General features: G+C 48.0%; 1 protein-coding gene across 1 annotated transcript; it reads right to left on the bottom strand.

The window, feature by feature from the left end:
- Positions 1–12395: 12395 nt before the first annotated feature.
- On the bottom strand, positions 12396–12958 carry LOC132403260 (histone H4). Its single transcript, XM_059986687.1, has one exon. It carries the CDS (start codon positions 12941–12943, stop codon positions 12632–12634), a length of 312 nt encoding a protein of 103 aa, XP_059842670.1. The 5' UTR covers positions 12944–12958; the 3' UTR covers positions 12396–12631.
- Between the last annotated feature and the right edge of the window lie 273 nt (positions 12959–13231).

The following is a 13231-nucleotide window of genomic DNA, read 5'->3' as shown; positions in this document are numbered from 1 at the left end:
GAGCCATGTCTCTGTGATCCCAACTATATCATATTCATTAATAACTATCTGCATATTCAATTCATCCACCTTGTTACAAATGCTCCTCGCATTGATACACAAAGCCTTCAGGCTTGTTTTTACAACACTCTTAGCCCTTAAACAATTATGTAGAAAAGAGGCCCTTTTTGCTTTTTGCCCTGGATTTGCCTGCCTGCCACTTTTACCTTTCACCTTACTACTTTTTGCTTCTACCCTCATTTTACACCCCTCTGTCTCTCTGCACTTGTTCCCATCTCCCTGCCACATTAGTTTAAATCCTCCTGAACAGCAGTAGCAAATGCTCCCCCTAGACTGGGGCAAGGTATTATATTTGTTTATCTCCCCGATCAGGGTCATGTGAAGCCACGGGAGCTGGTGGTGGATTGTCGTATGAGCAGCTGGTGCCTGTCACGTCCTTCTTATGTGAGCACTGACACCAAACAGACAATCTCTGATAATTGATAATGGCTGGGGTTGCTGTCTTGTAAAGACACTGCCCAGAAGAAGGCAATGGCACTTCCGTGGGAAAATTAGCCAAGGACGGTCATGGTCATGGATAGAGAGGAAAACAAGAATAGCTTGAGACTGGGGACGGATGGGACACCATGATCACCCATGTCTTACGACACAGCACATAATGTTAATGAAGATGTGTTAGGGAAAGAGCACTGAAGACTGGGGAGGCCAGTCAGCAGAACAGAGAGTTGGAAAGGAGAGATTTGAAGGGCAAAGATAAGTCATAAGTTATCAGTGGCAGCTACGATTAAGGGAACGCTCAATAAATGATAACGGGTGCTTTAAGTATACAAAGAACAAGAGGGTAACCAAGGAGTGAGTGGGGTCTGTTGTAGAGCAAAGTGACAGACAACCTGTGTGTGGGGCCAGGGGAGGTGGGCAGGGAATGAAATGAATAGTTCTCAGCTGTATTCCCCAGGGAGAATGACATTGTGTTTGGAGTTTTCATTTGGTGCAGTGAATTTCCAGCGCACATGAAGATTACAAAGGTGGAGCTATTACAAGTCTTAGTAGGGCTAATGGTGGATAAACCCCACTTCTGATGCCACACAATCCAAAAGGTGTGACTGAGCTGGAGAGGTGATTTAGCACAATACCATGGGATTGGTGGGTTTGTGTTACAAGGAGAGTCTGCATAGTCTGGGCTAGGAGGATGAGGGGCGAAATTGAAGAGGACATCAAACCATGAGGGTCATAGTGTGAATGGACATGGACTTTTCCAAGCATGGGGGGGGGGGTCTCAAACTAGGAGGCACAGATTTAAGGTGTATGGGGAAGGATTTAAAGGGGGACAAGGGACAACATGCTCTGCGCAGATGGTATGGGTAAAGAAAGAGGTAGATGTGGGTTTAATTACTGGGTTTAGAAGACATTTAGACAGGTTCATAGATAGGTCTGGTTCAGGGGGGATCTGGTAGACGTGGATCAGGTGAGCTGAAGGGTCTTTTTCTGTGCGGAACAACACTGACTCCTGTCAGATGTGTGTACAACAAAGGGGCAGAGATTCAAGCAGAGGAGTAAGAGGTTTAGAGGGATCTGAGGAAAAATTTCCTCTTTCACTCAAAGAGAGGTTACAATCTGGAACACACTGCCTGAGAGGGTGGTGCAGACAGGTACTCAAGAACCATCAGGATGAGCTTTTGAATTACCAAGACACAGGAAGTGACAGACCAAGTGATAAGTTGGTGAACAAATCCTCAGTGGTCGGTATGGGCATGATGGGCCGAAGTCCGTTACTCTGTTGCGGAAACCTCTGACTGTGAAAGTTCAGTGGGAACCTGGAACACAGCACGTCAGACCGGACTCACCTGAAACATTCAGAACCCAGAGAGATGGATTTCTATTGGATAAGGGTTTTAATGGTCAAATACTGACTCCACCCCTCAAAAGACACCAAAATACCCCATCTCAAATCCACCAATAACAGTCCTTTTACATGGGAGATTGGTGAAGCACTGTGGGTAATGGTAGGAGAGATGGCTGACAGCTTGGTGACAGTGGGAGGGTCCAAGCTTCATCCCAGAAGACAAGGGGTTCAGTGAGACAAGCTCAGATCCGAGGGTCCAGGTAAGAAAAGCCACTGCGATGGTGGATGCCATGGTCAGAGTTGTGCAGCATAGAAACAGACCCTTCACGCATCACATTTCTGCCCACCATCATGCTGAGGTATCATAATCTCACTTTCCTTCATTAATTCTATGTCCCTCTGGGCCTTGCTCATTGAAGTACCTGTGCAGATGCCTCAAGCATTGTTACAAAATTACCTGAAAGTGACAGCACAGTTTGACAGGAATGTGAAGAAGTGGTGTGTCCTGGTTGTCTAGATCAGGTGAAGACCTGAGTAAAGATTTGGAGCGACATGTTACAGTGATACAGAATGTTGGTTGCCAGATCTGGCAACCATGCACCATTCGGAGCGTTGCACTACAGGAATGATGTGACTAAAGTTGTGCAGAGAAGACTCAGAAGAAAATTGCCCAGACTGGAGGGCTTGTTATCATGAGACAGGATATTCTGGGTCTGGTTTTCCTGTCATGGATGTGGCTGATGGGTAACACTATGGAGCTAGATAAAACTATATGAAGTTGTTTCCCTTTGTATGACTGTCCAAAACTAAAGGGAATAGTTTTAAGGTGACAGGGAGGGGGTTGAAAGGGGATCGTAAGGATAAATATTTAAAGCAGAGAGTAGCTGGTATCTGAAATCAGTGTCCAGAGGAGGTGGTGGAGGCAGGGACACACAAAGTCTCTGTTGATCCTGTCGTTTACAGTGTACATCCTGCCCTGGTTTAACTTCCCAGATTCGAGTCAGTGATTTATACCGGACTGAAACAGTCCCTTCGGTACAACTCATCCACACCGGCCAGGTTCCCCATCTGCCTGCATTAGGTCCATATCCCTCTCAACCTCTCCTCTCTATGTAACGTTCAATGAACCATGTACTCCCAGGTCTTTCTGATCTAAAATATCCCAGGGTCCTGTCACTTGCTGCCTAAATCCATCTCATTTTAACTTGTAGAAGTGCAATATTTTGAACTCCTGTGAGTTAAATTCCATCTAGTTTATCCACATCCTGTTATAACTTTACTACCAGCAGTTATCAGTGAACTTATTTATCAACAGTCACATCCATGTCATTAATATACATGACAAACAACAGGGAACCAGGCACAGATCCCTGTAGCACATCACTGGTAAAAGAAAATTTGCAACGCTGTTAACCCAAGCAACACACACAAATGCTAGAACTCAATAGGCCAGGCAGCATCAATGGGAAAAGTGTAGAGTCGACATTTCCCAAACATTGACTCTACTCTTTTCCATAGATGCTGCCTGGCCTGCTGAGTTCCTCCAGCATTTTGCGTGTGTAGCACATCACTGGTCACAGGTCTCCAAACAGAAAAGGGAGCAAAACCCCTTCTCCCATCTTCAACCCTCCTCCTCTTTCTGGATATCCCGTTCTGGTCTTCTGTCTGCTCTGGTCCTTTTCATTGCCAACTGCTGACGGGATATCAACTTTCTAGACATCAACACTTCTCTCTCCAATTCCAACCTCACTCCTTCCTAAAGCTCTACTCTCCAGTCCCACTGCACCAATCCTAACCTCACCATCAAACACGCAGATAAAAGGGGTGCTGTAGCAGACGGGTGTACTGACCTCTACCTTGCTGAGGCACAGTGGCAACTATCAGACACCTCCTCTTATTTACCCTTCGAACAGGACCCCACTAAGGAACACCAGGCCGTTGTCTCCCACACCTTCACCAACCTTATTGACTCTGGAGATCTCCCATCCACCACCACCAACCTCATTGTTCCTGCAGCTCCCATTTCTACCTTCTACCTACCCAAGATCGACAAACCCGCTTGTCCAGGTAGACCCATTATTTCAGCTTGTCCTGCCCCAATGAACTCGTATCTGCATACCTCGACTCTGTTTTATCCCCAAAGTTCAGTCCCTTCCTACCTACATCCGCGATACCTGACACAGTATGGATCTTTTCAATGATTTCAGTTCCCTGGCCCTCATCATCTTATGTTCAGTCCCTATACGCCTCCATCCCCCACCAGGATGGCCTCAGAACTCCCAGTTTCTTTCTGGCTACCAGACTCAGTCATTTCCTCCCCACCACCCTCTCCTCTGCCTAGTGGAACTTGTCCTCACTCTAAACAATTTCTCCTTTGGCTCCCCCCACTTCCTTCAAAAGGTGTAGCCATGGGCACCCACATGGCTATGTGGAACAGTCTATGTTCCAAGCCTACACTGGTGACAGAACTGCACTTTTCCAATGCTACATTGACCACTGCATTGGTGCTGCTTCCTGTACCCATGCTGAATTCGTCGATTTCATCCACTTTGCCTCCAACTTGCACCCTGCCCTCAAATTTTGCCTCCATTTTCAACACCTCCTTCCCCTTTCTCGATCTCTCTGTCTCTGGAGACAGCTTATCTGCTGATTTGTATTACAAACACACAGACTCTCTCAGCTACCTGGACCATACCTCCTCCCACCCTGTTACTAGTAAAAACACAATCCCCTTCTCTCAGTTCCTCCATCTCCGCCGCATCTGCTCTCAGGATGAGGCTTTTCATTCCAGAATGAAGATGTCCTCCCTCTTCAAAGAAAGGGGCTTCCCTTGCTCCACCATCAACTTTGCCCTCAACCGCATCTCTTCCATTTGATGGACGTCTGTTCTCACTCCATCCTCCTGCCACCCTACCAGGGATAAGGTTCCTCTTGTCCTCACCTACCACCCCCACCAGCTTCCGCATCCAGCACATAATTCTCCATACCGCCATCTCCAACGGGATCCCACCACCAAGCACATCTTTCCCTCCCCCCACTCCCCCTTCACTTTCTGCTTTCTGCAGGCATCCCTCCCTATGCAACTCCGGTGCTCCTGGTGTGGCCTCCTGTATATCGGTGAGACCCGAAGTAGATTGGGAGACCGTTTCGCCGAACTCCTATGCTCCGTCCACCAGAAGAGGCGTGATATCCCAGTGGCCACCCATTTTAATTCCACTTTCTATTCATTGCTTGGATTTCCAGTATCTGCAGATTTCATCTTGTGTGTGAAAGTGTTGATTGTTTAACAGCCCAGCCTTGGGTCATTGCCAGGGAAATGACATCGGTGAATAGCAGGTCCTCTGTGACGTTGGCGCGTCAAGAACACGTAAATCACAGTGTGTCAGCTGATGGTAGGTCAGCAGCCCGGGATGGGGGAAAGAAGGAGCTGTCACCCAGAGGAGCAACTGTAAACATCACAAAACCCTTCATGAAACAAAGAGTGATAGGATCCTGATCCTGGAGTTTATCCACGTTAATATGCTGTCCTTTGAAACGCCGTGTCTCTACAACTGAAATAATTAAAGTTCATCTGCTTCATCGGTGCATTAAAATAGGTTCTGTTTCCCCTTCCCATGTCTGCTGTGCAAACTGGATACAAGAGCTTGCACAACTCCATTGCACACCCTGGCTCTAATTATCAGGCCATTCTCCCCTTGTTCTGTACTCTCCCACCAGGGGAAGTAGATTCTTTGCTCTTCTCTCATCAGTTCAATTAATCGCAGTGGAGCGGCAGGATTATACAGGACTCTGTCCTTGAGGTGCTGGGATTTTTCTGGTGTTTAATGGTGTGCTATGGTTCTGTGTACTCACTCCATTCAGTGGAGAGTTTTATCGTTCTATGTCCTTATGGTGAAGGATGTGATGTTGTAAAGTTCATTGTCCGTGTTGTGTACTGTTAACTCTTTCTGTACAGTGTAGTGTGGGGGTTCACTGTGACTGGAGGCGCAGGATTGTGGTCTGTACATTCTGAGTCCTTTCAGTACAGTTCTGGATGTTGTATCGTTCTGGGTCCTCACACTACAGTGGTATGGTGGTGTCAATTACATCTATACCGTGTGGGGAGTTGGAAGTCCTGTGGCTCTACAGTTACAGGGGTTGGAAATGGTTCCATTGGTACAATCCGCTGCCGATGTGTGATTGTAAGGTGCAACATGAAGCCCTGTGCCCACAGAAACACGGGAAGCTGGAGCAGGTGTAGGACACCAGAAGAACAATACAGCACAGTACAGGCCATTTGGCCCACAATGTTGTGCCTACCCTTAAACCCTGCCCGCCATATAACCCTCCATGTTAAATTCCTCCATATCATGGCTGATCGGTCCCAAGTCTCAACTCCTCTTCTGTGTCCATCTAGTTGGTCTCAATCGCCAATCTTTCAAACATTTACAGTATCACACTCCTCTTTAACTCCGTCCAGTTATCCTGCCTCCCTGTCTCTCTAGGGTAGGGAATTGTTCCGCGCCTCATACCATCCCGTGCCATTACAGGACAGAGCAGGGGTTGTATCCTTGCTTCCTGTTGGTTCACTGTGGGGGTGTGCAGGTCACACACGCAGTGTCAGTTATGTCACTGTGTGAAAAACAGGTGTATTCCACTGTTCCAGTTTAGTGGGAGTCCAGGTGACTGAAATGAAGCCTGAAAATGCTGGAAACTTACCAGATGCAGCATGATGTGTGAGTGTTTTGGCATTTTATATTTTGATTTTACACTTCTGATATTTGCAGATTTTTTTTGACGTCACTTATCTGTACAACTGGATGCATAACAGTCTGTATCCTTACAGTACACTGCTGGTGTTTATAGGTCAGAGTGACAGTGCAATGCTGGGATTATCCAGTGTTGTGTTTTGTTAAATCCCTGTCCTTGTGCTGTGCTCTGACAGCTCAGTGTGCTTGGAATGCAGTGCCAGAGTTTTTACAGAAATGTGGCCTTATAAGACCACAGGATATAGGAGCTGAATTAGGCCATTCGGCCCATTGACTGTGCTCCGCCATTCCTTCATGGCTGGGACAATTTTCCTGTCAGCCCCAATCTCCTGCCTTCCCCTCTATACCCTGACCAATCAAGGATCTATCAACCTCTGCCTTAAGTACATATAAGGATTTGGCCTCCACAGCTGCCTGTGGCAATGAATTCCACTATCTGGCTGAAGAAATTCCTCCTCACCTCCATTGTAAAATGATGCCCCTCAATTCTGAGGCTGTGCCCTCTTGGTCTCACCATAGGAAACATCCTCTCCACATCCACTCTGTCAAGGCCTTTCACCATTCAATAGGTTTCAATGAAGTCACCCCTCATTATTCTAAATTCCAGTGAATACAGACCCAAAGCCATGAAACACTCTTCATTGACAAGTTGTTTAATCCTGGAATCATTTTCGTGAACCCCCTTTGAACCCTCTCCAGTTTCAGCACATCCTTTCTAAAATAAGGGGCCCAAACCTGTTCTCAAGTGAGGCCTCACCAGTGTTTCATAAAGCCTCACACCGACTTTGTCTGCCCTCGACTTTAGAAGGTCCACAGACATTTCCTGGGCACAGGATCATTCTGGGACTGGATAGGCCATTTGAACCATTGTCTATGCTAGCCCCTGATACAGCAATCCCATCAGTTCCAGCCCCCACTCCCACTCAGCTCTGCAGGTTATTTCCCCTGAAGGACATGTCCAATCCCCTTTCAACACCCCAACAGTTTTTTCCTCACCATCCCTGCAGGCAGGGAGTCCCAGATGGGAACCACACTCAGAACACAAGACAACAGGAGCACAAGTCACCCCTCATCCCTGCCCCACCATTCCATGTGAACCTGCCTGATCTGTCTCAGGCCTCAGTTCCTCTTCTGTGCCAATTTACTCTGTCTCTGTCCTCTACATGATATTATAGACTGGCTAAAATACTGTAACAGACAGTCTCTGAGGCACTCGGCTTCTGGTCTTGTTGCTGCTTACAGAGTGTACCTGCCTCCACCACTTCCTCAGGCAGCAATAGACAATAGATAATAGACAATAGGTGCAGAAGTAGACCATTCGGCCCCTCGAGTCTGCACCACCATTCTGAGATCATGGCTGATCATTCACTATCAATACCCAGTCCCTGCCTTGTCTCCATATCCCTTGATTCCCCTATCTATCAGATATCTATCTAGCTCCTTCTTGAAAGCATCCAGAGAATTGGCCTCCACCGTCTTCCGAGGCAGTGCATTCCACACCTCCACAACTCTCTGGGAGAAGAAGCTCTTCCTCAACTCTGTTTTAAATAACTGACCTCTTATTCTCAATCCATGCCCTCCGGTACTGGACTCTCCCAACATCTGGAACATATTTCCTGCCTCAATCCTATCAAATCCTTTAATTATCTTAAACGTTTCAATCAGATCCCCTCTCAATCTCCTCAATTCCAGCGTGTACAAGCCCAATCTCTCCAATCTCTCTGCGTAAGACAGCCCTGCCATCCCAGGAATCAACCTAGTGAATCTACGCTGCACTTCCTCAATTGCCAGAATGTCCTTCCTTAAACCTAGAGACCAAAACTGTACACAATATTCCAGGTGTGGTCTCACCAGGGCCCTGTACAAATGCAAAAGGACATCCTTGCTCTTGTACTCAATTCCCCTTGTAACAAAGGCCAACATTCCATTTGCCCTCTTCACTGCCTGTTGCACTTGCTCATTCACCTTCATTGACTGGTGAACTAGGACTCCTAGGTCTCTTTGCATTTCTCCCTTACCTAACTCTACACCGTTCAGACAATACTCTGCCCTCTTGTTCCTGCTTCCAAAGTGGATAACTTCACATTTATTCACATTGAATGACATCTGCCAAGTATCTGCCCACTCACCCAGCCTATCCAAGTCTCCCTGTATTCTCCTAACGTCCTCTTCGCATGTCACACTGCCACCCAGTTTAGTATCGTCAGCAAACTTGCTGATATGGTTTTCAATGCCCTCATCTAAATCATTGACATAAATCGTAAAGAGCTGTGGTCCCAATACGGAGCCCTGTGGTACCCCACTAGTCACCTCCAGCCAGTCCGAGAAACACCCATTCACTGCTACCCTTTGCTTTCTATCTGCCAACCAGTTTTCTATCCATGTTGAAACCCTGCCCCCAATGCCATGAGCTCTGATTTTACTCACCAATCTCCTATGTGGCACCTTATCGAATGCCTTCTGAAAATCTAGGTACACAACATCCACTGGCTTACCCTCGTCTAACATCCTTGTTACACCCTCAAAAAACTCCAACAGATTAGTCAAGCATGATTTGCCCTTGGTAAATCCATGCTGGCTCGGCCTAATCCTATTTCTGCCATCAAGAAAATCAAGCACATAAAGAAAATTCCCTCCTCAGATCCCTCGAACCCTCCTTCTGCTCATCTTGTGCCAAAGTCCTCTTGTTGCAGACACCCCACCAAGGGAAAACTGTTCTAACCATTGGTCTGTGCCAAAGCCCTTGGCCTTACTCATTTCCTTCTTGAGTGTACAAGCTGAATTCCCTGCACACAGGTGTGTCTGTCGCTCTAGGACTTCATGTTAACAACATTACCATTCAGATTGTTCATCTGCTAATCCGGCAACACTCACCGTGCACATCGCTGTTCACTGGTCTCCACTCCCACTCTCCCTCTACTTCCAGCAAGATCATTTCACAACGACTGCTGTCAGGTTCACTGCAGCCCAAATTAACAGTATGACATCAGCCATCCCCTAGTCTTCTGGTACCTCACCAGTGGCTTGAGGAGATACAGATTTCTCTGCAAGAGCCCCTGCAGTTACATCACACAATATCCTAGGATACAATTGATCAGGTCCCAGGGATTTATCCACCTTAATGTTCTCTCCTCTGAGAAGTGGTGTCCTGTGACCGCAGCGATCCCACACACTCTCCTGCTGATCAACACTCTAAGTTCATCTGCTTCATCAGTGATTTAATTTCCTATCTGTGTCTGCTCTGCCCACTTGGCTGATGCCATTGTCTGTGAAACTCTGACATCCCCACTGCACAGTCAGACTCCTACTTCCTTGTTCTGGACTCTGCCACCAGGGGAAGTAGATTCTTTGCTCTTATCTGATCAATTCCACAACTTTCACTCCAGTCTCAAGGTTACACAGGTCTCTGTCCTTGAAGTACTGTGTTTGTACTGGCATTTCACAGTGGAGTACAGTACTGGCTGTGTACAGACCTGTGTGCTCACTCCACAGTGTGGAGAGTTTATCAGTCTGTGTCCTTATGAAGGACTTAGTGTTCATTATCCTTGTAGAACACTACTGACTGTTTCCTACAGTGTGGTGTGTGTTTGTGGAGGGTGGGGGGGGGGGGGGGGGAGTTTACTGTGCCCTGAAGGTACAGGGTTGTGGTTCATATGTTCTGTGTCCTTTCAGTACAGTTCTGGATGTTGTATCGTTCTGGGTCCTCACACTACAGTGGTCTGGTGGTGACAATTACATCTATACTGTGTGGGGAGTTGGAAGTCCTGTGGCTCTACAGTTACAGGGGTTGGAAATGGTTGTGTCAATACAATCCGCTGCCGATGTGTGATCGTAAGGTACGACACTCCGCCTCGTGAAGCCCCATGCCCACACACTACCACAGGGGTAGGAATTGGTCACAGGACCCTCAGGCCTGGCCCACAATTCCATACCATGGCCAATCGGCATAACGTCTCAACTCATCTTCTATATCAGTCCACCTTGTCTCAATTCCCTGATCTTACAACCAGTTATCTCCCTTTACTCCCTTCAGTGATCCAGACTACACCCACAGGACATTACACCTCCCAGCACAGTGTCGACACACATCAGTCACTCGAGGGCGGGGGATGGTAGAGCTTGTGTTCTATAGGTCTGTGCACTTGCAGTACAGTGAGGTGGTTGTATTAGACCATACGATATAGGAGCAGAATTAGGCCATCAGGTCTGCTCTGCCATTCCATCTATTATCCCTCTCAACCCCATTGCAACATGATCCCTTTGACATCCTCACTAATAAACAAAACTATCAAGCTCCACCTTAAATATACCCAGTGACTTGGCCGTCACAGTCTTATGTTGAAATGATTTCCACCGACTCACCACCCTCTTTTCATCTCTGTTCTAGAGGTACAACCCTCTATTCTGAGGCCGTGCTTCTGGTGCTAGCCTCACCCGCTATAGGAAACATCAACTCCGGGTCCTCTCTGTCTCGGCCTTTCAATGTGCACAAAATGCTACAGAACTCAGCAGGCCAGGCACCATCTATAGAAAGGACTAAACAGGCAACGTTTAGGGCTGAGACTGGAAAAGAAAGATGAGAAGTTGGGGGAGAAGCAACGAGGTGGGCGAGGGGATGAAGTAGTACAAGGAGGTCGGTGAAACCAGGAGGGGTGGGGTGTGAAGTTCAGTCTTTTGGTGAAATTGATAACAGGCTAAAGATGGGGGAATCTGACGGGAGAGGTTAGAAGGCCATGGAAGAGAGGGAAAGGGGAGAAGGACTAAAGGGAGGCGCTCGGGAGGTAAGGGGATAAAGAGAGGAAAATGGGGAATGAAGACGGGCAGTTACTGGAAGCTTGATAAATCGATGTTTTATGCCATCAGTTGGAGACTGCACAGACGGAATATAAGATGATGTTCCTCGAACCTGAGTGTGGCCTCATCGCGACAGAGACTGAGATGTCGGAATGGGATTCCCATCTCAGGACTTCAAGACCGACCTGCGCTTCCAGAGCTCGGCCGTCATGGCCCTGCAGGAGGCCAGTGAAGCTTACCTGGTGCGGCTCTTCGAGGACACCAACCTGTGCGCCATCCACGCCAAGCGAGTCACCATCATGCCCAAGGACATCCAGCTGGCCCGCCGCATCCGTGGGGAGCGCGCCTGAATCCGGCCTCGGCACCAAGCACAACAAAAGGCTCTTTTCAGAGCCACTAACTCAGCAGTGGAAAGGGCTATCATTTCCTATTCACTCAGCTGTGTTATCGACACGCCGATTCCCTCTGACCTTCTCCTGTGGGTGTTTTGTGTAATATTGTTCAATAAGACATCTCGGTTTCTACAGACTAACACGGCCCGAACCAATTAACACTGAGAGTGAGCAGTTCGGTGCCGTTGGGTTTTCGGCAGCGCGAACACCAGAGGTAAACTCCCTCGCCATCAGGGTTCCTGTACACCAGAGATAAACTTCTCCCTGTATGAGTCCCCATAACCCCGCCGTGTACAGCTGGTTATTACACGCAAGGTTTCCAGGTATTTGCGGTTGTTAGTTATGGAGAATGTGTTTTAATAAATGTAGCCTTCGTCTCCCGTTTCTAGTCGAGACCACGGTTAAACAGAGCGAATGAACAAGTAAATACATATTTTTGCAGACAACGGTTCAACAATTACATTTTCGGCGGGCTTTTCAAATTTCAGGCCATCCGGGGAACTGAAGTGCTTTGGCGCTTTTCTTGCTGCTCGCTGTTCATTGGTAAATGAGGCCGCTCTCTGATTGGGTTATTACACTCACCATTAGAGAATGGGAGTTTAATCTCCAGACCTTTAATGCAACATGTATATTTCGGGACCCAATACCGCTCAGACAGTACCCTTAGGGTAATTGTAAAAGACTACCTGACAACCTCATCAACTTTTTGTTTCAAACTTAAATCGCATATTGAAGAGTTAACATTTCAGGTCAATGGCCTTCGATCTGCTCTCCCCTGTTACTGCTCTCTCCGTGAGTTGGTGGGCGGCTCTTAAAAGAGCCTTTGTTTTGTGTTTGGAAGAAGGAAGGTTTGTTCAACCGCCGAAGCCATAGAGAGTGCGGCCCTGGCGTTTCAGAGCGTACACCACATCCATGGCAGTGACCGTCTTGCGCTTGGCGTGCTCGGTGTAGGTGACCGCATCCCGGATCACATTCTCCAGGAAAACCTTCAGCACCCCGCGGGTCTCCTCGTAGATCAGACCCGAGATCCGCTTGACGCCGCCACGCCGAGCCAGACGGCGGATGGCCGGTTTGGTGATGCCCTGGATGTTATCACGGAGCACTTTACGGTGCCGCTTGGCTCCGCCTTTGCCCAGTCCTTTGCCTCCTTTCCCTCTGCCAGACATAATGCCGCTTCACTCCCGTCGTTGTTCTGTAACGAACTGTCTGCTGCTGTCGCCTTTTATACACAGCGCCCCGACCTGTCCGAGAAACGCGCAGAGAGTGAGAGGGGAGGAGACAGAGTGACGGGCAGTGCGGGGAGGGAGAGAGAGAGGGAAGGGGTGGAGACAGTCCGTGACAGACAGAGTGGAGAGCAGCTTCTCATCTTCATGATCCGCAACCGCCACTTTCCAACGGTTTGGCCGCAACGGAACAGAAACCCAGCTCCCGGAGGAAAAACAACAGATGCACAG

The sequence above is a fragment of the Hypanus sabinus genome, chromosome 12 (genome assembly GCF_030144855.1).
Source record: "Hypanus sabinus isolate sHypSab1 chromosome 12, sHypSab1.hap1, whole genome shotgun sequence".
NCBI classification, from domain to species: domain Eukaryota; kingdom Metazoa; phylum Chordata; class Chondrichthyes; order Myliobatiformes; family Dasyatidae; genus Hypanus; species Hypanus sabinus.
Note: the sequence above shows the minus strand (reverse complement) of the source record. Positions and strands in the feature narration are given on the sequence as shown.

What these genes read in the sequence shown, in the direction of transcription:
- LOC132403260 (XM_059986687.1), bottom strand. Translation starts at nt 12,943, where the DNA reads ATGTCTGGCAGAGGGAAAGGAGGCAAAGGACTGGGCAAAGGCGGAGCC.